The sequence below is a fragment of the Schistocerca serialis genome, chromosome 1 (assembly GCF_023864345.2).
Source record: "Schistocerca serialis cubense isolate TAMUIC-IGC-003099 chromosome 1, iqSchSeri2.2, whole genome shotgun sequence".
Taxonomy (NCBI): domain Eukaryota; kingdom Metazoa; phylum Arthropoda; class Insecta; order Orthoptera; family Acrididae; genus Schistocerca; species Schistocerca serialis.
Genome location: NC_064638.1, coordinates 828,756,654 through 828,783,932, shown reverse-complemented (window position 1 = coordinate 828,783,932; position 27,279 = coordinate 828,756,654). Strand labels below are relative to the sequence as shown.

At 43.0% G+C, this 27,279-nt stretch overlaps 1 protein-coding gene across 1 annotated transcript in view; it reads right to left on the bottom strand.

The window, feature by feature from the left end:
• The window catches only part of LOC126458302 (glutamate-gated chloride channel-like), a 233,787-nt gene that overhangs the window by 148,715 nt on the left and 57,793 nt on the right, over positions 1-27,279 (bottom strand). Inside the window, exon 5 of the mRNA XM_050095248.1 lies at positions 8,409-8,478. Within this exon, the coding sequence (XP_049951205.1) occupies positions 8,409-8,478 (70 nt within the window). The remainder of the gene's footprint in view (positions 1-8,408; positions 8,479-27,279) is intronic.

Here is a 27,279-nt window from a genome sequence, read left to right as displayed (position 1 = left end):
GACAGAAAATGGGAAACATATTATCCGCCTGAAAACTTCCATGCCTTGCAAATTGTAGACTGCAGACTGTCTTTGAAGTTGAAACACTTTGGGTGGGATATAAAGTGGTAAAAAAAGCTACAGGCTGTATGTACCCTTTTGAGGGTCGAAAATATCTTAATAATAACCGAAAGCTGTCCGTTCTATTAATTTCGTGGTTTCTACTGATTAAAAAAATTAATGCAGTAACACACAAAACAAACCTTGTCGCCAGGCAGTTGCCTATTAGACCGCTGACTATGCCGCTGAGCTACGAATGCACCGTACTGCAGCTGTCGACGTGTAAATTGTTCTTATCGCTCTTGACTCAACATCACGAAATGAAATGCTGTTAACAGGCCTGCAATGCGGCGCAGTCTTCTTGATTGTTTCCAGAGGTTGTGACCGTTCGCCGAGTTTCAAAAAGATCTTATTCCTTGTCTGGTCTCAAAATTACAAGTGTTCTTTACATTCTGAACTGATCTGCACTCCCCATCATGTGATTTTCACTTATGTAGCTTGGTAGGTAGTTCAAATACCAGCCACGGCCATTTCTTGTGCTGTCAAGAGTACATTACTAAAGTAGCACTATACATGTACTAGCGTGTCTTACGCGGTGGCCACGAGGTTCTAGACGCTGCAGTCCGGAACCGCGCGACTGCTACGGTCGCAGGTTCGAATCCTGCCTCGGACATGGATGTGTGTGATGTCTTTAGGTTAGTTACGTTTAAGTAGTTCTAAGTTCTAGAGGACTCATGACCTCAGATGTTAAGTCCCATAGTGCTCAGAGCCATTTGAACCATAGCGTGTCTTAGACCAATATTAAATCATAACAAGGATCTCATAGAACTCGCGTGAAAGAATGACATGAGTAGAAGGGAAGGAGCTAGGTGATTTACTGGTACAAGTTTTCTTACACGTTTAGTCTTGTTCTGTCAGATACTGAGATACACGCTACAGTGCCATCCTACAGCAATGGCTTCCAATCTGACTCGCAATGTCAGCCAATGACATCAAATAAATAATTAACAAAACGAATCACATGATTGCCTCTCTTCGCTGCTCCAGTAAGCCAGGATCCAGACAAGCAGTATGATATCTGTGCCATGTGGATGTAGGAGCAGCAGGAAATAGTATCATATATAGAGCAGTAGTGGCATTGGACTACTAATTTACTTCGTCATTATAATAAAAGCCATCTACTATTTGACCAAGGTTTGGAACATTTTAAGACATTGAAAACCCAGAAAAATGTTTGACATACTGTAAATTTTCAGTGCCTGCTTCCATTTTTATTAGGCCTTCTTAGTAGATAAAGGACTAATAAAACATCACTTTTTTTCTCTTGGAGACACAATGCCAAGTTTCTGTCATTAATAAGATTCTCATAACTTATTACATTTTTTTACCAAAACCTTGCTTTTTATTATTTTTACTTCTGTGCACAAAGTATCTGACAACAGCGCAAAAATTAATTTTTATATTTTCAGTTTAGTTAATAATAATAGATTTCAACATAGGATTATACAGCCAACCGGTTAGCTGTATCATCCTGTGCTGAAACTAGTATACAGATGCTGAGTAACAGCCATGTTTAAAACCGTAATAATAGATTTTTTGAAAAATTCTTGTGCAATATGTATAAGGAGGACAGGAATAGTAAAAAGCCAATTCACAGAGGTACGGTTAAGAAACCAAAACGCTAAATTAAAAAATATGTAAAAATACAGGTTGACTCCATAATAGAACATTCTCAGAAACAACTACATTCATGCATTTCGACTAGGCAGGTTGCTAAATCAGAAACATTATGTACCTCTCATAAAACGAAGAACAGTGATGTTGCTATACAGTAAGGTTCATAACCAGGTACAGATGTAATATCAACAAAATATGTAAAATAAACAACATATTTTGAAAAAAATCTCATTTTAAGAAATAGCGACAAATAAATAGCTAAAGTGAAAAACAATAATTTCAGAAAAGATTATTTAGTGGTAAATGTCGGTGTATGTTGCTACAAACCTCATTAAATATGAACATAGATTTGGAAATAATGGTTTTTTTGGAACTCCCTTTTGGAACAATAAGAACATGAAGGAACAGACTTGGTACCATACTCAGCTTGTGGAGCACGTAGTTTTGCCCTGTCTAAATCTTATAAGATACAACGTAAATCTACTTGTACGTATTTTACTTATGTCACGTTGTTGACTTGTGTTATTACAAGAGATTTTCCACTGAAAAGTTATTAATTTGTGATCAGCTTTCAAAAATTTTGTTTATTTTAGTGTTGTAGATTGGATAGTACTCCATTATACACTCCTGGAAATGGAAAAAAGAACACATTGACACCGGTGTGTCAGACCCACCATACTTGCTCCGGACACTGTGAGAGGGCTGTACAAGCAATGATCACACGCACGGCACAGCGGACACACCAGGAACCGCGGTGTTGGCCGTCGAATGGCGCTAGCTGCGCAGCATTTGTGCACCGCCGCCGTCAGTGTCAGCCAGTTTGCCGTGGCATACGGAGCTCCATCGCAGTCTTTAACACTGGTAGCATGCCGCGACAGCGTGGACGTGAACCGTATGTGCAGTTGACGGACTTTGAGCGAGGGCGTATAGTGGGCATGCGGGAGGCCGGGTGGACGTACCGCCGAATTGCTCAACACGTGGGGTGTGAGGTCTCCACAGAACATCGATGTTGTCGCCAGTGGTCGGCGGAAGGTGCACGTGCCCGTCGACCTGGGACCGGACCGCAGCGACGCACGGATGCACGCCAAGACCGTAGGATCCTACGCAGTGCCGTAGGGGACCGCACCGCCACTTCCCAGCAAATTAGGGACACTGTTGCTCCTGGGGTATCGGCGAGGACCATTCGCAACCGTCTCCATGAAGCTGGGCTACGGTCCCGCACACCGTTAGGCCGTCTTCCGCTCACGCCCCAACATCGTGCAGCCCGCCTCCAGTGGTGTCGCGACAGGCGTGAATGGAGGGACCAATGGAGACGTGTCGTCTTCAGCGATGAAAGTCGCTTCTGCCTTGGTGCCAATGATGGTCGTATGCGTGTTTGGCGCCGTGCAGGTGTGCGCCACAATCAGGACTGCATACGACCGAGGCACACAGGGCCAACACCCGGCATCATGGTGTGGGGAGCGATCTCCTACACTGGCCGTACACCACTGGTGATCGTCGAGGGGACACTGAATAGTGCACGGTACATCCAAACCGTCATCGAACTCATCGTTCTACCATTCCTAGACCGGCAAGGGAACGTGCTGTTCCAACAGGACAATGCACGTCCGCATGTATTCCGTGCCACCCAACGTGCTCTAGAAGGTGTAAGTCAACTACCCTGGCCAGCAAGATCTCCGGATCTGTCCCCCATTGAGCATGTTTGGGACAGGATGAAGCGTCGTCTCACGCGGTCTGCACGTCCAGCACGAACGCTGGTCCAACTGAGGCGCCAGGTGGAAATGGCATGGCAAGCCGTTCCACAGGACTACATCCAGCATCTCTACGATCGTCTCCATGGGAGAATAGCAGCCTGCATTGCTGCGAAAGGTGGATATACACTGTACTAGTGCCGACATTGTGCATGCTCTGTTACCTGTGTCTGTGTGCCTGTGGTTCTGTCAGTGTGATCATGTGATGTATCTGACCCCAGGAATGTGTCAATAAAGTTTCCCCTTCCTGGGACAATGAATTCACGGTGTTCTTATTTCAATTTCCAGGAGTGTATATTGGAATGTATTTTAATTAAAATTCTGTAAAATGGAAGATACACAAATGTAATGAAATTTAAGATGATGTGGAAATATAATCATTTATATAATTCACCTTAATCATTTATCGTACTATGAAACATTGTAGTACTTTTTTTTACAATGAAACAGAAAATCTTTTAAAGAAAAGTATATAAAATTTATTTAGCAAATAACACCCCTACAATACACACAATTAATTATTGTAATTTATCATTGAGCTGCGATTTATCATAAAGTGTTCAGTTGGGTCAATAACACTATTCCTCTGATAATGAAGTTTATTAAAGTAATAACTGAAAGTCATCCCTAATTGTTGACACTGCCCTTGTTCTTTACATTATCGTTTTAGTATCTACTTTATTTAAAGTATATTAATGTCAGTATTTTTTTCGTTATTGAAATTTTGATAATGTTGTTACAGAATATCAGAATAATGACAACTTCTAACGTGCATATCTACTGAGCACCGTGATTTCACATTAGATCATTATGAAATATTTCTTATTATGTAGGCACCTTGTGACTGTTCCATCTGTCCAGATGTGATTCCAGGTATTGTTCTGAACTACAACAGCATAAATCACAACTAGAATCTTAAGAAAAAATTTACGGACCAGAAGAGAATGCTGATCATAGATAATGGGAATACAATACCAGTAAATTTAAGGATTGCAGGATATATTTTGTAATGACAATATCATGCATTTATTACTAAACATTCACAGATAGAAAAGATAATTTTAAATTGAACCGCCTCCTTCCATATTAGATGTGACTTAACGGTTAATGAAATCAAAAAGACATTAAAACGTTTTTTATATAAACCCACTAAATTATTTAAGCATTGTCTAAAACAACTGCTACTTTCAAAAGTTGTGAAAATATTAAATTTGTTAAAATTTCGATAGTAATATTCGATATGAAGGTTAACACAAAGCTATAAATCATAACTGAATAGCTCCAGTTTCTCCAGTTTCTGCAGTTTAATTACGCATCGATAGTCCTTTTTTTATTTCTTGGATGACACGTTCACGGTAAACTTGCCGCTTTAAGTTCGGATAGAATCCCAAATTTTAGATGATCGGCTTCATCATCATCGTCTGGAGGCAAAATCTGACTGTCTGAAACTGGCAAGGCTTCTTCCACTTTTTTCTATGTCCGAGTCTTCATACACACTCCACAGGCCATCGTATGGTCCACCCCCCCCCCCCCCCATCCGCCCAGAGAACGGTGTCTGATTGGCTGGACTACATCAAGGAGATGAAGTATGTAGAGCTGGTGCACCCTGCCTCCATAGATGACGTCTACGCCTGCTGTCCAGTTCGGCTGCAGCGCCGCTAGGTACTGGATTGATAAACCATGAGAAGTTTTCTCCTGAGCTCTATCTTTAACAGGCTCTCGCTTCCATGCGTTTCAAAGCCATGGTAGGTGTCTGATTCAAAGTTGTTCTCACACAGACTAATTCCTTTCGAGTGTGTCAGTAGATACGTGTGTCAGTCTATCAGGACTCTTGCCATTCTCTGTGATTCAATTTGAATATAAGAATTTCGAAAAATCTACGGTGACCGACCGCAGCCTGTAAAAATAAACACAAGGTTACGTTTCAGCAATTGAGAATTCTTGCCGACGCATCGAACTATTGGGACTCTGTAATCAGAGAAACAGTTGAAATTAGACTGGGCTTAATCGTGAATGAAATCGTAGCCATATTATTATAAGTGTTGGCCTTTCGTTACTGTGTTATTTGTCTAACTATTCTAATCAGCGCGGCATTTCATATACGGCGTCATTAATTTGTGTTGTTCTGTTGTATTCAGTATTACAAAACTCCTATGGAGTAACCGTAACTTAAATTTTGCAAAAGAAGCAGTTTGTTCAATGAGCAATGACAGATGAAGATCAAAGTTCAGATCAGTTCAAGACTGACTTTGTTTTAATGTCGACTGTGCGTAAGCTGTTACATCTCCGCGAGTTATTTCGATTTACTTCCAGTTGCGAATACGAACCATCAGTTGTGTAAGGGAATGACGAGAACCAAAATTCGTAACTGAGAAGGATTCGAACCAGGATTTCGTGCTTTCCGCGATCGACCACCTTAACGGCTTTGGCTACCCGCGCACGACTCACGGTCAGCCCCAAACCTCCATATGTCGTATTTCCTGCGACTCAACCTGTACTCGTACACACATTATGTAATTCCCGTACAGAGGAGGACATTTTAATTGCAGTGCGGGTATTGCATCGGAAATTGCAGTGCCTGTCTTGTAAAGCACAACGATGCCATGCTCCTTCGGACATTATACTGTCTGTACATTTTAGTTTCATTAGTGTTTGTTGGCACTACCACTGAGTTTGAGAATGATTATCTCTCCCTGCCTTTACCTCACGTAAGCTGAGATATAGCTACGATCTGTCAGTCCGTTCCGATCCACTATTTACGTGTTTAGGATGACTAAGATACTCTTACTAAATCCGCCAAGTCAAATGTTCAACTTAATCGTCTTGTTTTCATAATATACTGCTAATTATGACGTGTTCCCTGTTTTTTTGCCCTAAAGACGAGATTCAAAAACTATTTGGCTAGCAGCTTCTGCATTTGCGTCAGAATTGCCATTTCTTAACATCAACTAACTACACTGAAAATGTAAGCCACGTAGATACATTCATACACCAGTGGTAGATGGTAGATATTATCATTCTAAAGCTGATGTGAAGATTATGCGCTTCCTTCGCGGTGACCGGCTCAGATGTTACGTGATTGGATGAAACTGAAGAGTGTCCCGTAAGGATCATGTGGCTTTCTTGAAGAAAGTCGCCAAAGTAATTTCACGAAGGAAAACATTTTATAATAAGTAAACAAACACTGTCTGGACCACATTTTCATTTATTACCGACTACAGATTTCAGTCGGCGTCGCAGATTATTTTCAGGTCTGGCACTGCGATGTGTTTGTCAATAGCCGTCTTATACCACTGTTAAAAAACTGCACTACGCCGTGGCAGACCTGAAGATGACCTGCAGCGCACATTGAAAACTGTAGTTGGTAAGAAAAGAAGTTGTGATCCATAAGACGTTTACTGATTTATTATATCGAAAGACATCGCGGTTTCTACGATATGGCCTGAGTAGTGAAAAACATTTCGTTTGCTTTTAGTACATGGCAAGAAGCGCACTAAACAGTTGTCACACAACAGCACTTTTACGAGTCTTACAGCACTATCTACTAAATCTACAAGTTTAAGAAGCAGAGAGCAGTGGTACTTCTGTGCGTGTTCTTCCTCAACAGATGTTTTCTGCCAGCATAAGAACTTCAGCAATGCTAAGAACAAATACTGTGACAGAAACATGAGCATGGAAAGGAGAAAGCAATCTTTACGAGTTAATAGGACATATGCAGAAATCACAAAAAAGGATCGTTTCAGAAGATGGCAGTATTTTCAGATCTGACCATGGTCTGTGGATTGTTGCCATTTGCTACTAAACAAATACGTACCTCAGATTAATCCGCAGTGAGATATCCACGTTTTACAAGTCTTTGGGTATGGTGGAGGAGGACTTCCGAGATAAAGTCCCTCCATAGTTCTACCAAATGCTGTAAAGACCATGGAGCGGAAAGAAGTACAAGGCACACAAGGAGATACCTGCACCAGCAAGAGAAACGCGGTAGTACATGTATTCACATGCACTATATCCTGCTCACATTTATGACCAATAAACAAAAAGTTTCTGATAATAATCTCCCCTTCACTCCTCCTCTTGTCCTTACAAAATAAATAAATATAAATAAGAAGAGAATGAATGTCAGCTTATTAGAAGCAATGAAAAATAATGGAAATGGGTCTTGAATATCTAACACTATGAAAGATAGAAGAAAGAAAAAGCAAATGGCATGAGCGAAGCAGCCTTTTATAAATTGTAAAAAATTACATTTTTCAAAAAATTACCTTTATAGAATGGAAGAAGAAATTCCTGAAATTATGTTTAACGTTCGAGAACGAATTCGAGCATTTATGAAATATGGAGAGAGTATGTAGCAAAAGAATTATGTTAATATTAAAAACGTGGAGCTACAAATAGATGGTAAAATGTGAATGGTTAAATAAGATACGAAATGAAAGTATATACTATAAAGTACTGAAGTGGAAAGAAATGTGAGATGAATGAAGCAGACGGACGTACGCTAAAGCAAACAAAATATGATAATCAGGCGGGCGAGGAAGCAGTGAGTGGAAAGCTACACCATGAGAAACACTTACAGTACAGAGTTCTGGGAATCTGCATTTATGTTCCGATTAAGAGATTACATTAGAGGGATATGTAATGGAGAATATCACATCAACAGACACATGCATAAATACATAAGTAAACAGCTTAATTGTCCGAGTAGCAATATTTCCACCTTGTATAATGTATCGTCAGGGACTTAAGATAATCTGGTTCATTTATCTGTTGTATTTCTTTACTTATCACAGTTTTCTTTTTGTCTCTCTCTGTTTAAGAGACAGTCCGTTCCGTTCGTGACATTTTCTCTGTTCATGTTGGCGCCTTACGTCGACAAGAAGGAAGAAGAAAAGAAACGGCGATTTATAATGAGTTAAATGAAGTATGAACGGTACAAACCTCCTAAGTCGTTGAATTTTAGCCTCGCGTCCGTCCACTGTTCCTTGAACGTTATCTGCGTTTCGAATTCCTGCAACACAGAGACATGTCGCCAGTCTGCATAGATTAAAAAATTAAACACTAGTTATCTGTCACGTTTCTATCCGTGCACGAATGCTTTAACGTCTTTACGCCCTTAAAACTGCACGAATAACCATGCAACAATGTAATCCAGAGCAGTACATAAATGTCTCAAAAAGGCAAGTCAAATAATATTTTAAAAACTGATGGCTACGACTAATAACAGTACGTCAATACACACCAAATTATTTTGAAGTGTAATCCAATAAATGTTAAAGAGGATATTAGCAAGGGAGATGTTCCGGCAATGAAGGTGCACGACATCCTTGACAAGGATGTGGAACTTGCAAGCGTTCAGCATTACTGGGAAACAGAGCTGTAGAATGCGATAACAAGTTCTACTTCTATCTTGACTATGCTTCTACGGAAAGGTCGTTCGTAAAGCCGAGATCACGGACATACTTCTGTTGAGAATAGGTAAAAGCAAAACTACGCAAGTTGATTTCGTGATGATTTTACAGACTTTCAGGGATTACGCAGAAGGGCAAATGCATTAATTCGAGGTAAGGGACCCTGGTCTGGAAACGATTGAATCGAAAGTTATAAACGAAAATCGTTGTGTTACGTTTGACAGTGGAATACACGTGTCAGAACTGTTGTTGCTGAGACGTGGGCACCTTTTAGAGGTGGTAGCATGGACCAAAACAGGGAAATAATTGTCTGTTGAATATGGGCTTTAGAATGCATACCTCAAGACATGTGAGCGCTTGTTGATCTTCGATACTGTGAAAAACATCTCTTCTACCGCAAGATCTTTGGTTTCCATCTTTGTGGAGTAGGTAGCATGGACCAAAATAAAGAAATAAATACCGGTAAATATGAACTCTAAAATGCAAATCTTAAGAGAAGTGATGGTTTCACGGTAGCGGAGATGATGAAGTGGTCGTAGCTCTTAAGGAATGCACTTCAGAGCCCTTGTTTGCTGGACTGTTTCCTTATTTTGGTCCACACTACCTCCTCCGAAAACCAAAGAGCCAGCAGTAGAAGAGATGTGTTTCGCAGTATCGAAGACGAACAAGTTCTCATAGCTCTTAGGACATGTATTTTAGATCCCACGTTTACTAGACATTTTTTCTTGTTTTGGTCCATACTACCGCCTCTGAAAGTTGCCTTGTCTAAAATCTCAGCAAAAACAGTACAACTACTTGCATTCCATTGTGAGAATGATTTTCGCTTCTACTTTTCGACTGGATTGTTTCCGGACCAGGAACTCTTACCTCTGTTTGAAACAGCTACATTCTGCTTCACCCCTGGAACTTTGTAACATCGTCATGGAACCTTCCTGTATACATAGATCCAAAGCATGTGAGTTTCACACGAGGTGTACTAAGTTGTCGACAGTTGGTAAAAGACAATGTTTGATACAAAAGTAAGTGGGCTGATATTTGAACCTTAGTTGTTTCCGAAATTTTTAGGTAATTATTTGTCGTACAGTAGAGTCCAAAAGTTAATAATCAGACATTGTTCCGCATGGACAGGTGTTTCAGAGAAAGCGGAAAGCAACTTGATTGACCCAAATGTCTCAGAGTTGTTCGAAATTTCGTTATAATGCCATCAAAAAGCTACTTGCACAGTTTCACGCTTATTAAAGCCGTCAAACACAAACTACAACCGATGAAATCGCAAGAAAATTTTGGTGGGATGTTAGTGTGCGAGAGCATCGTTGTTAGTTAGTTGAAGGAAGTAAACCGTCTTTCTTGGTGACGAGGGGAATGTTGATAACGGACTGAGGCACATAGATGAGGCACAGGAAACACATTTGCGGGTTTCCAGAAATACACTTTGATCAGACTTTTACCTATGGACATCAAGGCCTATTGGAATAGACCTGTACTCGTGTACAAATTTCAAATAGCGATAGGCTTCAAAACGAATGAACACTGAGGTTTTTAGACTGAATCTTGATGAGCTCGTGCAAAAGATAGACTAACTGCTCCCTTTCAACCGTTCCATATCTCTCCGTGGAGTTCTCATTCAGGAATCAGTTAGAGCAACATCAAACACAACACAACACTTCGCTGACAACCATGTGAGACAGAATGAATTTTCCAGAACGATTTTTTTTATTTTCATTCTGGTTGTGCCTAAGCCATATCCCCGCAGTATTCTTTCTTCCACGAGTGGGGTATTCCCACAAGACGTACAGAGAAACTTTTGTGAAGTTTGGAAGGTTGGAGGTGAGATAATGATGGAAGTAAAGCTGGGAGGGCGGGCGTTCAGTCCTATTTGAATAACTCAGCCGATAGAGCATTTGCCAGAGAGAGGCAATGGCGCCACATTCGATCCCAGTCCACCATACAGTTTTAATCCGTCTGGAAGTTTCGAATGTATGATAGCTAAGTATAACCATGGGTCTTATTCTATGATTGTACCTTCGGTTTCAGAATTTCCAAATTACATATTTCGAAAACAGTTGAAGCGTTTTGAGATAAAGGTTCACTTGTTCTGTAACCTATCTGTTACTCAGTACATATGCTCTCATTTTTTGTTCAGAATTTTTAATCATTAGTTCAAATGGAACACTAAGGGGGAGAATGTTTCAGTGCACTACATAGTCTTAAGAAAACAGTTCTCGAATTCTTACTTAAGAGTACGTTTAATGGAATGTGCGTAGTACAATAGCGACCTTACCTATTTTACGTTTTGATCTTCGTAGACCTCTGAGTAACGAAAAAGTTGGTGTTACAAATCGGGTATGCTGCATCGTTTTTCTCCTCTCCATTTAGTATACATTATAAGAACTACGTGTTTTCTGCGCGAGAACCGTAATCCCGTTCGTTATATTCGAACAGCAGCTGACTGGTCACAAACCATACTGGCATAAGCTAGAGCAGTTGCACTTAGTGACTGAAGCGACGGCACGGGAACTCTAACGGTTAACAGACGTCTTATGCAATAATATGTGAGAGGTAAGATTTTTCAATGTCCAGTCAAAGAATTCATTGTAAACTGCGTTTGCCAGCTTTTGCAATGGTTACACAACAAACGACTCGAGCTAGTTGGTTTTCTTAAGTGACATTTGAATGTTCAAGGTTATACTAATTTCTGTAGGACTTAATTAATGGACTAAGTACGAGAACAGAGAAGGCCGAAACTTGTGAAGAGTACTATAATGGAGAGTAGCTGTTCTGTTAACATCAAAATCGGATATGGCAGAACTTCCACAAGAAGCAAGATTACACAACGAGTTCGGAGAATTACTGACAACAGGTAGAGTGATGTAGACAAATGTTGTCTTACAGACGATTTATCCTGGTGCCAAGTACTGATGAAAGTGGTACTGAAATGGCACGCAATACCGTAAGGAGACGATGCGCAGACCACTGGAGAACCGGAAGAGTTTGCAAACACCAGAAATGGCGCACTACTCAACGGTGTAAGAAAAATATATAATGCGGGCTGAGTACGAGTAAGAGTAGAAGGCCGGCCGGAGAGGCCGAGCGGTTCTAGGCGCTACAGTCTGGAACCGCGCTACCGCAACGGTTGCAGGTTCGAATCCTGCCTCGGGCATGGATATGTGTGATGTCTTTAGGTTAGATAGGTTTAAGTAGTTCTAAGTTCTAGGGGACTGATGACCTCAGAAGTTAAGCCCCATAGTGCTCAGAGCGATTTGAACCATTTAAGAGTAGAAGAATTAGTCGAGGAAAAAAATCTGATAAACACCCTCACCAAAAGAAGAGACAAAGAAGCAGCATGTCTGTAAACATAAACCTTTAACTTGGTTCTGGAAAGAGCAACGAGGGGAAATTTGTGGTGCTGATAATTACATCCCGATTCGATTCTGAGGTATAATCGACCACACCGTCAGACGTGTTGCGTCCGTAGCCATTAGCGAGACCCTCAACTACGTCCCGCTCGGCCTGTCGATGTGCCAAGACCACAGGGTCTTGCGAGACCCAGCGCGACATTAAGGGCCGGCCCTGCAAGTGGCAGGTTCACTCAGGTGCTTGCCACTGTGTCGCAGAGATCGCGTCTGGCTGCTGTTGCTTGTCGTGCAATTGTATTATCTGCTGATGTTCTGTCTGTCGAGGATTGTTAAACCCGGTTTTCATCGATACAGCAGAAAGTGCCACAGAGATAGGCCTCCTCCTCAGTGTCTGCCGCAGCCGCCCTACACGCCATTGTGCGTCGTCCACCAACAATACACCAGCTGCAGGCTGCGTCACGATCACGCTGAGCTCGGAAACAGGCAAGATGAAAAAGTTAGTGATCGTTTTGCAGAGTAAAACTGTTGTGGACTGGCAAGACAGCCAATCCACAATGACGGGTAGCCGAATGGCACGCGTTTAAGCTCACGCAGGCTGGCGTGAGGTCTGGAACAGGACACGGAAATGAACTAGCAAAAACAGGACGTAGCTGTGGAATACTTAACTTTAATCCATAATTGGTGAACATCGGTCTGACGGTACATGCATCACAAGATAAATAGCAAATGATAATGGCGCCTTGCTAGGTCGTAGCAAATGACGTAGCTGAAGGCTATGCTAAACTGTCGTCTCTCTAGACTAGACCTGCCGTGTAGCGGCGCTCGGTCTGCAATCACTGGTAGTGGCGACACGCGGGTCCGACGTATACTACCGGACCGCGGCCGATTTAAAGGCTACCACCTAGCAAGTGTGGTGTCTGGCGGTGACACCACAAAAACTTTATTTGTTCTACATAAGTTCGTGAATTTCTCTAATATTCATTCGTCTAAGTTGTGTTTACAATAATGCAACGGCGTTAGTTAAGGTAGAGTGATCGACCGATCTCCAAGGCAAAATATTCGTGTGGGGTGTCGTACAGAAGAATTGTTCACATGTTATTATTCTTAGTATTTTCATTCCAAATGTCTGTAAATAAGTTTGGATTAGGCGTATTTGATTATTTTGAATCTCAATAAATGAATATGTCAATAGGGTAATCAAAATAGTATGTTCAGGTCCTTGATGATCTGTGTCATGAGTTTGCAAACCTTTTCTCCCCCGGATTACCTCGGTCAACAAAATTCTAATCCGACAGTAATTTTCAACGAACAGGATTCAATACTTTTTCCACGTCCGTCGTAGTCATCTGCGCTGTTGAAGACGACCTAAAAGCAGTATTGAGGCACCTGGAGCAACGGAGCCCGTGTACTCTAGTGAGTGGGATACATTTCTTGCTCTTACCTTTCTCGGCATGGGCACCACAGCTTCAGTAAATGTAACCAACGATGCTGTTTCAACAAGGCTGCTATTTTAAATTTATTTACTTTTTTTATTTATTCGTTTATTCTGTCTTACATCTAACTAGACATCCTTAATGAGTCAACACTGCAATTAGTACGCTGCAGGAGAATTGTAAAATAAATAAATAAATAAAAAATCAACCAGAAAGTGAGAAGCAATCGAAATCAAACAGCACGGATTGAAATGTATGTGACGTTATTTCAGTGATGACAAAATTGCGCCAAATTTACAAGAAACTTGTCACTATTAAACTATTTACCAGTAAGATGAGTGGCCTTTCGGGTTCTGGGCGCTAGAGTCTGGAACCGAGCGATCGCTACGGTCGCAGGTTCGAATCCTGCCTCGGGCATGGATGTGTGTGATGTCCTTAGGTTAGTTAGGTTTCAGTAGTTCTAAGTTCTAGACGACTGATGACCTCAGAAGTTAAGTCGCATAGTGCTCAGAGCCATTTGAACCATTTTAAACCAGTGAGATGCACTTCCTCTGGCCAGGGTGCGGTTCGGAACGGTGTCATAAAACCGTTGTATCCTCTACTGAGGCAACTAATGTTAACGGTCCTTAATGTCCTGGATATTGGCACTGGGACGTCTGAGCTGATCCCTCGTATGTTGTGTTGGAGATAGCTGGGGATCTTACTGGGCACGGTAGTGCCTCAACATTAGGCAGACAATCATCTTGATGTTGAAGCTTTTTGTCTGTGTTTACTTTAACAATAACATATGTTTTTCAGTGGGGTCAGCCTTTAGCAAAGCACAATTTTATTTTTTGTCCCAGACATGTTTCGCTGCAGTTGCAGCATCATCAATGTTTTTTTATTGTTATGGCTGTTAAACATAAGGAATCTTCTTTACTGTTTAAATACATACAAATATTAGTTTCTAAATAATAATTGTAGGCTTGTGATGAGCACGTAAACGTGTAATTACGATTTATAAACTAATATTTGTATCTATTTAAACAGTAAAGAACATTCCTTATATTTAGCAGCCATATCAATAAAAAAAACACTGATGATGCTGCAACTGCAGTGAAATATGTCTGGGACAAAAAACAAAATTGTGGTCTGCTATAGGCGGACCCACTCAAAAACATATGTTATCAGGTAGACAATTCACAGAGACACGAACCATGCGTGGACGAACAACACCCTGTTGCAAAATGGCACTATGATAATGTTGCATAATAGGAAGCGCATCAAGACACAGGATGTCCGTGACGTACTGTTGTGACGACAGGATTGCCTGTCATTTCAGCTCTGGCCAGAAGTCGTACCCGATGGCTCCCCACACTATGACGCTAATCGTAATACTGCTGTGTCTTTCCAAACATTGGAAGAATGGCGCCTCTCCCCAGCTCGCCACTATTCTCGCCGACCATAGCGCTGAACTGCGGTTCGTCGCTGCCACTCATCAGCAATCCTCACGACACCACTCCAAACGAAGCTGTTTGCATTGTGTTAACCGCAGCCTGCGCATGGAACGGTAATTCAATGCCCGGCTGTTCCTAGTCTGCAATTAATGGTGTGAGATGACGCAGAGTGTTGCTGTTCCCGGATAGCAGGCGCAGATGTGAAGGGGTAACAATATGCTTGGTGTTCAAAACGGCGATCCTCCCTTGTTGTGTCTACACGTGGTCGGACGGAACCTTGACGAGGGGTAATCCTACCCTCATTTCCCCATGCAGTCCAACATCGGACCACTGTCACACCCGAATTCTATACAAATCTGGATATTCCACGATTTAACCCCCTGGCCAAATGGAAACCCATCCAAACTCTGTCAGGTGCTGATAACGCTGCCTCATTCGTGTACGCGACATCTCCCTGTCGTTCTCAGTGACCACTCAACATCTGACGCTGTTCACGCCCCTTATACACCCTACCAAGCCAGGTTACACGAACAACATAATACACTCGTACAGCCGTTGTAACTGTAATAGAGAATTGCAAATCTGATAATTTACGTAGCCTGCCGATGTTGAGTACGTGAACAGATTTACAGCTCGATCTGTGCATGTCTTCTGGGTATCTCCCATTTTCTCACGCTGTATGTAATGGTAATGACCACAAAATTAATAATGATACGTATAATAATCAATGTAAGGAATTTAAGATATGGTAGTCTTACCGATATTATATTAGACAATTTGCTCGTTATGTTCGCCTCGGTGTGAGTAGTGACATCGAATAAAGACGTGGGGCAACAGTACAGAAGTAATTAAACTTCAGCTAGAGTTCGTCTGGGCGAGAAATGAAATGGAAAGAAGAAAACAAAGTGAAACGCATGAAAAAAGCACTAGTAGTTTCCAATGTGACAAATCCTGGTTCCGTGCTGGACTGAAAGAAAACGGCTGGGATATGCCGGCAAGGAAGCTTCGTCGATAATAAAAGATAACGTTTTAAGCTTTTCCTAAGTGCAGGTTAGGTAAGATGGCGATTACAGTGTACACTACTGGCCATTAAAATTGCTACACCAAGCAGAAATGTGGATGATAAACTGGTATTCATTGGACAAATAATTTATACTAGAACTGACATTTTCACGCAATTTGGGTGCATACATCCTGAGGAATCAGTACCCAGAACAACCAGCTCTGGCCGTAATAACGGCCTTGATACGCCTGGACATTGAGTCAAACAGAGCTTGGATGGCCTGTACAGGTACAGCTGCCCATGCAGCTTCAACAGGATTCCACAGTTCATCAAGAGTAGTGACTGGCGTATTGTGATAAGCCAGTTGCTCGGCCACCATTGACCAGACGTTTTCAATTGGTGAGAGATCTGGAGAATGTGCTGGCCAGGGCAGCAGTCGAACATTTTCTCTATCCAGAAAGGCCCGTGCAAGACCTGCAACATGCGGTCGTGCATTATCCTGCCGAAATGTAGGGTTTCGTAGGGATCGAATGAAGGGCAGAGCCATGGGTCGTAACACATCTGAAATGTAATATCCACTGCTCAAAGTGCCGTCAATGCGAACAAGAGGTGACCGAGACTTGTAACCAATGGCACCCCATACCATCACGCCGGATGATAAGCCAGTATGGCGATGACGAATACACGCTTCCAATGTGCGTTCACCGCGATGTCGTCAAACACGGATGCGACCACTATGATGCTGTAAACAGAACCTGGATTCATCCGAAAACATGACGTTTTGCCATTCGTGCACCCAAATTCGTCGTTGAGTACACCATAGCAAACGCTCCTGTCTGTGATGCAGCGTAAAGGGTAACTGCAGCCATGGTCTCCGAGCTGATAGTCCATGCTGCTGCAAACGTCGTCGAACTGTTCGTGCAGATGGTTGTCTCGCAAACGTCCCCATCTGTTGACTCAGGGATCGAGACGTGGCTCCACGATCCGTTACAGCCATGCGGATAAGATGCCTTTCATCTCGACTTCTAGTGATATGAGGCCGTTGGGATCCAGCACGGCGTTCCGTATTACCCTCATGAACCCAACATTCCATATTCTGCTAACAGTCATTGGATCTCGACCATCGCGAGCAGCAATGTCGTGATACGATAAACCGCAATCGCGATAGGCTACAGTCGGAAACGTGATGGTACGCATTTCTCCTCCTTACACGAGGCATGACAACAATGTTTCACCAGGCAACGCCGATCAACTGCTGTTTGTGTATGAGTAATCGGTTGGAAACTTTCCTCATGTCAGCACGTTGTAGGTGTCGCCACCGGGGCCAACCTTGTGCGAATGCTCTGAAAAGCTAATGATTTGCATATCACAGCATCTTCTTCCTGTCGGTTAACTTTTACGTCTGTAGCTCGTCATCTTCGTGGTGTAGCAATTTTAATGGCCAGTAGTGTAATTTGTTCCACAGTCGTATGGCTGAAAATGAGAGAGACTGAGAAAGATTTAGTGTTACACAGTAGTACAGCTAAAATGCTCGCCGTATCCGCTCTGGTGTTGCAGTTGTGGCACAATGATACGTGTTTAATATGTGACGCTAGTACTTAGAGTGCCACTCAAATAAACAGTGAAATATTCAGAGCGTGTCTGCTCGAGTCGTCTCTCCGCTATTTGTGCCGTGTTGAACATCACCACAACAATAAAGATCAGGCAAGACTAAAGACTGGACTAATTTTTGTTTAATTTTTTTTTTCTAAATTTCTGGATTTCATGTAGACACGAGAGAGAGATCTCCTGCATGCTGCAGTAATTTGTTCTTCGTAATTTGAACGCTGATACATGACTATGGGTTTTTTAATTTTTTTCTGAAACGGTGATTGAACACTATTAAGAAGTACTGGAAGAACTGTTTCATGAAAATGCCAGCCGTTCAACTTCTCGTGTGTTAATGAGGAAGACGTCAAACTGTTTAGGGCTTAGTTTAAACCCAAATTTTGTCCACCCCGTGATACTGAACAAAGGTCATCAGTCATATGAATCGCCAGCAGCAATTTTCGCAGGGCTGTAGCTTTGATGCAAATGAATATTGTCCATATATAAGTCGAAGTTACTAGAGTGAAGCACAGATGAAACGTCACTGACACGTAAAAAGAAAAGCAGTGGTTCAAGGACTGAACCCTGCTGTATTCCAGAGCCGACATGTTTTCCTGATGACGTCTCTGACTTATAGACACAGACATCTTTTTTTTTTGAGTCACATATATAGCGCAGTTTGGGAAATTCAGCTGATTCATTTTAATAAGTAATATATCGAAATCAAGAGCACGTTAAGGCTTTCTGAAATCACGCAGTATTAAAATGGTCGCTTCACGTCTGCCCATAGCATGTTTGGCTGCGTCAGTCACTTTGGTTAATGCAGTTGCAATGCTGTGGTATTTTTGTAAGCTTTATTAATAGTTATCGTGGATGTTATAAGTTTTAAGTAAACACGACATCTATTCGTGAACAATGTACTTCAAAGCTTTGTCAGTCACTACTAGGTAGTGACCATGAACCAGTGTCCACACTGCCTGCTAGTCAGCAATCATGCATGCACGGATTTCATAATATCCGACGTTCCATCCGAGAATCATTTGAAGAACCTGTCCGTAGGGAAAGCCTCTAGTAACACCAGGAAGTGCTCTGGATGCAGTCCCAAAAAGTTAACACTCTCTTCTTCTTGTATCCTACTCGCTGAGAAAACTATTTCAGTGGGTTGTAGAGTTCTATGAGATGTACTAATCTGAATTTTCTGTCTTGTCAATATTTAAAATTAATCCATATATTTTGAACCATCTGCTGAGGTTTTCAAAAATTTATTAGCTGCCCTTGAAGTAAGACGACTGGTGTTAATTTTTATATCTGTATGTCTATAACCTACAAAATAGGACGAATTTCCGTATTTTGCCATTACGTAACTAAATTAATATTTTATAAGGCCAGTCAAATAAAGTTTGAATATTTTGCTGCAGAAGTCATAATATGAATTTGAACATTTAGTTTTGAGAGAGCTGATAACATTGAAAACATCTTTGGAAGATGTAATTAAATTATTTCAAACTTCTTTTAGAACACTTTTCTTAGAAACCAGAGTCTATTTACTACTGAAATGTTCAGAAAAAAGTATCTGTCACAGAGAGAAAAAAAATGTTATTTGGAGTGTGTTGATTTATCTCCAGATGTAGCTAACGCCATGAAATGCTGTTAAATTAGTTTCTCAACCTCCATTTATCGAAATTTTGCCTCGAAGATCATATGAATCGGTTCCTCATTAAATTTTTTACTGTATTAATATTTTCCCATTTTCTGTTTATAAACTGCATTTTTCAGTTTTGTAATTTTTAGCTGTTAGAACCTGATGTAACTTTAAAGTTTCTTTTATCTTCTTCTTCAAACGTCTCTTGGTTGATTTTGTCATGTAGTCAAAAGTTAGACATAAAAGTGATACAATGTAGCTGAACATAGCAACCCTTAACACAATCACATGTACTGAAATGAACCTTAAAAGACTGTTTTTAAAGTTTTCTTACCAGCTTTTAGGAAGCTGTTCAGCGCCTCTTACCGAGTTTATGTAATTTAAGATTTTTCTTTATTTATGTTACACGTTCTTGCCAGTCGCACCTCCCGTTTGTGTATGATCGATATTCTCAGTTAGTTCGACTAGATGTGGGTCTCATACATTTGAACAGTATTCAAATATAGACCTTACATGTATTTTGCCTGTTTTGTAGGGGAAATGCAGTTTCGCTGTATCCTACAAGTGAATCTTAACCGGCCATTTTCTTTACCCACAGGTGAGTCTATCCGGTCATTCCACTTTATATCTATAAGCATTACAGAGCGAGGAGGCGCAGCTGCAAAACTCTGGACTCATATTCAGGAGAACAGCGATTCAAATGCCCCTCCGACCATACCAATTTAGATTTTCCATTATTATCCTAAGTCACTTTCTAAGTAGGCTGTTTAGGTTTTTATGTTGATAACGCCATGTAGCGCTCTGTATGAAAACCACTGACTGTGCTGTGTGCAGTCTGTGGCTGATTTGCATTGTTGGAATATTTGCTATTGTAGTGTTGGTCACTTGTATGTGAACAGCGCGTAGCGTTGCGCAGTTGGAGGTGAGCCGCCAGCAGTGGTGGATGTGGGGAGAGAGATGGCAGAATTTTGAGAGCGGACGATGTGGACGTGTGTCCATTAGAAAGAGTAAATTTTTAATACTGGATATCATGAAATGATTATGTATATATATATATATATACACTCCTGGAAATTGAAATAAGAACACCGTGAATTCATTGTCCCAGGAAGGGGAAACGTTATTGACACATTCCTGGGGTCAGATACATCACATGATCACACTGACAGACCCACAGGCACATAGACACAGGCAACAGAGCATGCACAATGTCGGCACTAGTACAGTGTATATCCACCTTTCGCAGCAATGCAGGCTGCTATTCTCCCATGGAGACGATCGTAGAGATGCTGGATGTAGTCCTGTGGAACGGCTTGCCATGCCATTTCCACCTGGCGCCTCAGTTGGACCAGCGTTCGTGCTGGACGTGCAGACCGCGTGAGACGACGCTTCATCCAGTCCCAAACATGCTCAATGGGGGACAGATCCGGAGATCTTGCTGGCCAGGGTAGTTGACTTACACCTTCTAGAGCACGTTGGGTGGCACGGGATACATGCGGACGTGCATTGTCCTGTTGGAACAGCAAGTTCCCTTGCCGGTCTAGGAATGGTAGAACGATGGGTTCGATGACGGTTTGGATGTACCGTGCACTATTCAGTGTCCCCTCGACGATCACCAGTGGTGTACGGCCAGTGTAGGAGATCGTTCCCCACACCATGATGCCGGGTGTTGGCCCTGTGTGCCTCGGTCGTATGCAGTCCTGATTGTGGCGCTCACCTGCACGGCGCCAAACACGCATACGACCATCATTGGCACCAAGGCAGAAGCCACTCTCATCGCTGAAGACACGTCTCCATTCGTCCCTCCATTCACGCCTGTCGCGACACCACTGGAGGCGGGCTGTACGATGTTGGGGCGTGAGCGGAAGACGGCCTAACGGTGTGCGGGACCGTAGCCCAGCTTCATGGAGACGGTTGCGAATGGTCCTCGCCGATACCCCAGTGTCCCTAATTTGCTGGGAAGTGGCGGTGCGGTCCCCTACGGCACTGCGTAGGATCCTACGGTCTTGGCGTGCATCCGTGCGTCGCTGCGGTCCGGTCCCAGGTCGACGGGCACGTGCACCTTCCGCCGACCACTGGCGACAACATCGATGTACTGTGGAGACCTCACGCCCCACGTGTTGAGCAATTCGGCGGTACGTCCACCCGGCCTCCCGTATGCCCACTATACGCCCTCGCTCAAAGTCCGTCAACTGCACATACGGTTCACGTCCACGCTGTCGCGGCATGCTACCAGTGTTAAAGACTGCGATGGAGCTCCGTATGCCACGGCAAACTGGCTGACACTGACGGCGGCGGTGCACAAATGCTGCGCAGCTAGCGCCATTCGACGGCCAACACCGCGGTTCCTGGTGTGTCCGCTGTGCCGTGCGTGTGATCATTGCTTGTACAGCCCTCTCGCAGTGTCCGGAGCAAGTATGGTGGGTCTGTCACACCGGTGTCAATGTGTTCTTTTTTCCATTTCCAGGAGTGTATATATATATATATATATATATATATATATATATATATATATATATATATATATATATATATATATATATAACTTTTGAACATTATTAAGGTAAATACATTGTTTGTTCTCTAACAAAATCTTTCATTTGCTAACTATGCCTATCAGTAGTTAGAATCTTTTATTTAGCTGGCAGTATTGGCGCTCGCTGTAATGCAGTAGTTCGAGTAACGAAGATTTCTGTGAGGTAAGTGGTTTATGAAAGGTATATAGGTTATATATAGGTTATTGTTAGTCAGGGCCATTATTTTGTAGGGATTATTGAAGTCAGATTGCTTTGTGCTAAAAATATTGTGTGTCAGTTTAGTGTTGATCAGAATAAGTAGAGAGAGAAATGTCTGAGTACGTTCAGTTCTGCTCAGCTGTTTGAAAATCAAATATCGTAGAGGTTTACCAGCACAGTCATTTAAAATTTTCCAAAGGGAACCTTTCAACTTATGGCCGATTCTTTGAAAGAGTGCAGCCAATTTTCGTGCTCGGTCCGAACTCCTCTTCCGTCTTTAAAGACTTCGTAGCTGAATGCACAGTTACACCTAATCTTGCTTCTTCTTTTCCTTAATTCTGGAATGACATATCTCACTCATCGATTTTCAGGTTTCGTGAAGGACACAGCTTTCCGTCTCAGTGTATTAGGCGATAGTTGCAAATCTCTGTATGAGGCTGATGTTTTATAGATATGTAGCTTGATAACATTGCAATTTTTGTCCAACAGAATTTCTTCATAGATAAGTGCATCATCTGCAGAGCCTGAGAAGCAAAAATACCATCTGATAAGTCATTAATCTATACCGACCAGCAGTGGTCACCATTACAGTCCCCTGCAGCACACCATATGTACTTGAGTGACGACAGTTGTTGCAACTGCATCACTAATTACAGTTTCTATGCGAACATCCTCGAAGAGGTCGCGCCGGTACGTTGCTAACACATATACACTGTCCAGTCACATTAACGTGACCACCTGTGAAAGAGCTAAATAACCACCTTTTCAGCGCGGACTGCTGCAAGACATGTAGGAAGAGAGTCAGTGAGGTTCTGGAAGGTACCAACAGGGACGTGGTGCCATGCCGATAGCAGCGGCGTGACTGGACTCGGCTGAGGATCCATGGTGCGAACAGCCCAATTTAGGTGGTCCTACAGAGTCCGGACTGGGTTTAAATCGGTGGAGTTGGTGGCCAGGTGAGTGCGGTAAGCTCATGCTGGTGCTGTACGAACCACGCACGTACACTCGGGCGCTATGGCCGAGCGGTTCTAGGGGCTTCAGTCCGGAGCCCCGCTGCTGCTACGGTCGCAGGTTCGAATCCTGCCTCGGGTGTTGATGTGAGTGGTGTCCTTTGGTTACATCGACATCTACATTTATACTCCGCAAGGCACTTTACCTGCCACTGTCATTACCTCCCTTTCCTGTTCCAGTCGCGTATGGTTCGCGGAAGAACGACTGCCGGAAAGCGTCCGTGCGTGCTCGAATCTCTCTAATTTTACATTCGTGATCTCCTCGGGAGGTATAAGCAGGGGGAAGCAATATATTCGATACCTCATCTAGAAACGCACCCTCTCTAAACCTGGACAGCAAGCTACACTGTGATCCAGAGCGCCTCTCTTGCAGAGTCTGCCACTTGAGTTTGCTAAACGTCTCCATAACGCTATCACGCTTACCAAATAACCCTGTGACGAAACGCGCCGCTCTTCTTTGGATCTTCTCTATCTCCTCTGTCAACCCGACCTGGTACGCATCCCACACTGGTGAGCAGTATAGTTCGAATGACTGTTTTGTAAGCCATCTCCTTTGTTGATGTCCTACATTTTCTAAGGACTCTCCCTCTGAATCTCAACCTGGCACACGCCTTTTTATATGATCATTCCACTTCAAATCGTTCCGTACACATACTCCCAGATCTTTTACGGAAGTAACTGCTACCAGTGTTTGTTCCGCTATTATATAATCATACAATAAATGATCCTTCTTTTTGTGTATTCCCAGTACATTACATTTGTCTATGTTAAGGGTCAGTTACCACTCCCTGTACCAAGTGCCTATCCGCTGCAGATCTTCCTGCATTTCGTTGCAATTTTCTAATGCTGCAACTTCTCTGTATACTACAGCATCATCCGCTAAAAGCCGCATGGAACTTCCGACACTATCTACTAGGTCATTTATATATATTGTGAAAAGCAATGGTCCCGCAACACATCCCTGTGGCTCGCCAGAGGTTACTTTAACGTCTGTAGACGTCTCTCCATTGAGAACATTGAGAGGTTAGTTAGGTTTAAGTAGTTCTAAGTCTAGGGGACCGATGATCTCAGATGTTAAGTTCCATAGTGCTTAGAACAATTTGAACTATTTTTAATGCACGTACACTGCTAGCTGTGTGACACATTGCATGCATTGTCCTGCTGGTAGATGCCATTGGGCCGAGCAGAAACAAACTGCATGAAGGGATGGACGCGGTCCCTCAGGATAGACGCATAATTGCGTTGATTCATTGTTCGTTCCAGGATGACGAGCTCACACAGGTAATGCCACGAAAACATTTGCTAAACCATAACGCATGGAGTGTGTTTGCTTTCAGATATTTCACGCCGTACACGCCAACGGCCATGTCTCCGATCGAACGAAAAACGTGATTCATTTGAAAATTCCACCTGTCGTCTGTCTGTGGACGTCCAGTTGCGGTACTGGCGTGCGAATTCCAGCCTTCGTCTCGATGAACAGCAGCCAACATCGGTGCACGAACCAGGCACCTGCTGCAGAGCCCATACACAGCAATGTTCCCTGAACAGTTGTTAAGGAGACTCTGTCGGTAACCACTTGGTTCAACTGGACGGTCAGTTGTTCAACAGTTGCACGCCCATTCTCCCATACACATCACCGCAGCCGTAGTTCATTTCTATCATGTACCGCCCTTGTGCAGCATAGTTCTCAAATGGTTTAAATGGCTCTGAGCACTATGGGACTTAACGTCTGAGGTCATCAGACCCTTAGGACTTAGAACTACTTAAACCTAACTAACCTAAGGACATCACATACATCCATGCCCGAAGCAGGATTCGAACCTGCGCCGTAGCGGTCGCGCGGTTCCAGACTGTAGCGCCTAGAACCGCTCGGCCACTCCGGCCGGCAGCATAGTTCTTTCGGCGTTGGTTTTGGATATCGTCATTTTGACATGTTCGAAATGCTTTAACCACGGCAGCACGCGAATATTTCATAAACTTAGCCGATTTGGAAAATCTTGCACCCTTGGGCCGAATGCCATTGATCATGCCCTTCTGGATGCCAGATAAATCGCTGCGTTTCGTGCATTATGACGACTTTACTGTATGCCCCCCCCCCCCCCAATAAGCTAAGCTTCATACACCTTCCAACGCTAGAACTGCCACCTGCCGACTGTGAGTGGTTATTGCACACTGACGTCGAACGTATGCGGTGATCACATTAATGTGATGGCACCGTGTAGCATGCACTGAGGTGACAAAAGCCTAGTGCAGTAGCTCTACGTGGCATGGACTCAATAAGTCGTTCAGAGTCCCCTGTAGAAATATTCAGCCATGCTAGCTGTATAACCGTCCATAATTGTTGTCGGTGCGTGATTTTGTGCATATAACGACCTCTCGATTATGTTCCATAAAAGTTCGATGGGATTCATGCCGGTCGATCTGGGTGGCCAAATCACTCGCTCGATTTATCTAGACTGTTCTGGCTTGATGCATTGTCATTCTCAAAAATTTCATCGTTGTTTGGAAACATGGTCCATGTATGGGTGAAATTCGTCTGCACGTAGCCGAACATAACAATTTCCAGTCCATTGCATGTAAACGCAGCCCACACCATTACGGAGCCACCACCAGCTTGCACATTGCAACGCTGAAAACTTGGGTCCAAGGCTGCGTGGGGTCTGCGCCACACTCGGACCCTACCATCAGTTCTTACCAACTGAAATCGGGACTCATCTGACCATACCATGGTTTTCCAGTCTTCTAGGGTCCAACCGATGCGGTCACGAGCGCAGGAGAGACGCCGCAGGAGATGTGGTTTTAGCACTCGCGTCTATCGTCTGCTGCCACAGCCCATTAACTTCAGATTTCACCGCATTGTTCTAACGGATACGTTCGTCATACGTCCCAAATTGACCTCTGCTATTATTTCACGCAGTGTTGCTTGTCTGTTAGCACTGACAACTCTACAGACACCGCTGCTCTCGGCCGTTAAGTGAAGGCCCCCGGCCACTGCCTTGTCCACGGTGAGAGGTAATCCCTGAAATTTCGAATTCTCAGCACACTCTTGACACTGTGGATCTCGGAATATTGAGTTCCCCAACCATTCCTGAAATGGAATGTCCCATGCATCTAGCTCGAACTACCGATCAGCGTTCAATCTGTTGATTCCCATCGTGTGGCCAGAATAACGTCGGAAAGCTTTTCAGATGAATCACCTGAGAACATATGGCAGCTCCGCCAATGCACTACCACTTAATACCATCGCCTTCAGTATAAGTGCGTATCGCTGTCACATGGCCTGTTACCTCAGAGCATATCCATAGTATCCATCTGTAACAGGTAATTTTCAAAGAAATCTTTTATAGACTGTTTCGCTGGAAGTTTTCTCTCGTTCACCACAATGGTGGTTGTCTCTGACGTTAGCAGTTACGTCTGCAGATGAATCCGGTGGCCGATTAAAGCAGCAAACTTCGTCTTAAGTTCCATTCGAGTGCAGAATTAATATCTGCTACAGTTCGATTAGGATTGTCTACTGATACAGATGTGCCGTGAAGCCTGACTTTTTCTCCTAAGATTTTACTATCATCTGTTTCTGGTTTTCGCCAGATCTCAGTGCCAAATGTGACGTCACAGTTTTCTAATATGCTTTGGCGATTTTTTGCGGTATTATTGTGAGTGCGTCTACAAAAATCACTAATATTTTGATAGTTCCATCTACTGGGGATTTTCATGAGGTGTGATCAGGATTGAGTCTCACGTCGTTCTTGCGATGCATAGCTATTATCATGATGTGGACTAGGTCTTCTGGAAGTGCCCCCCCCCCTTTTTCACTCTTTTTAGCTAGTCAAAAAGCTGCTTATTGTGCGACATTTTGTACCCTCTTAGACCCATGTTCTGAAACTGAGCTTTATCGTGTGTTACAAGCGTCATAAATTTACAATAATGCTAACCCTGCGATGTTCAGGGGTCTTCAGTCTGGTACGATACATCTCTCTACTTTATATCCTGTGCAAGTCTCTTCATCTCTGCATGACTACTGCATCCTACATTCATTTGACGTTGCTTGCTATAGTGGATCTTTGGTCTCCCTCTAAATTCCTCACCCCCCCCCCCCTCCAACTTCCCCCCCGTTACCAAATTCATGAGCCTTTGATGACTAAGAATGTGTCACATCAACTAAACCCTTCTTTTAGTCAGGTAGAAACTTCCTTTCTCCT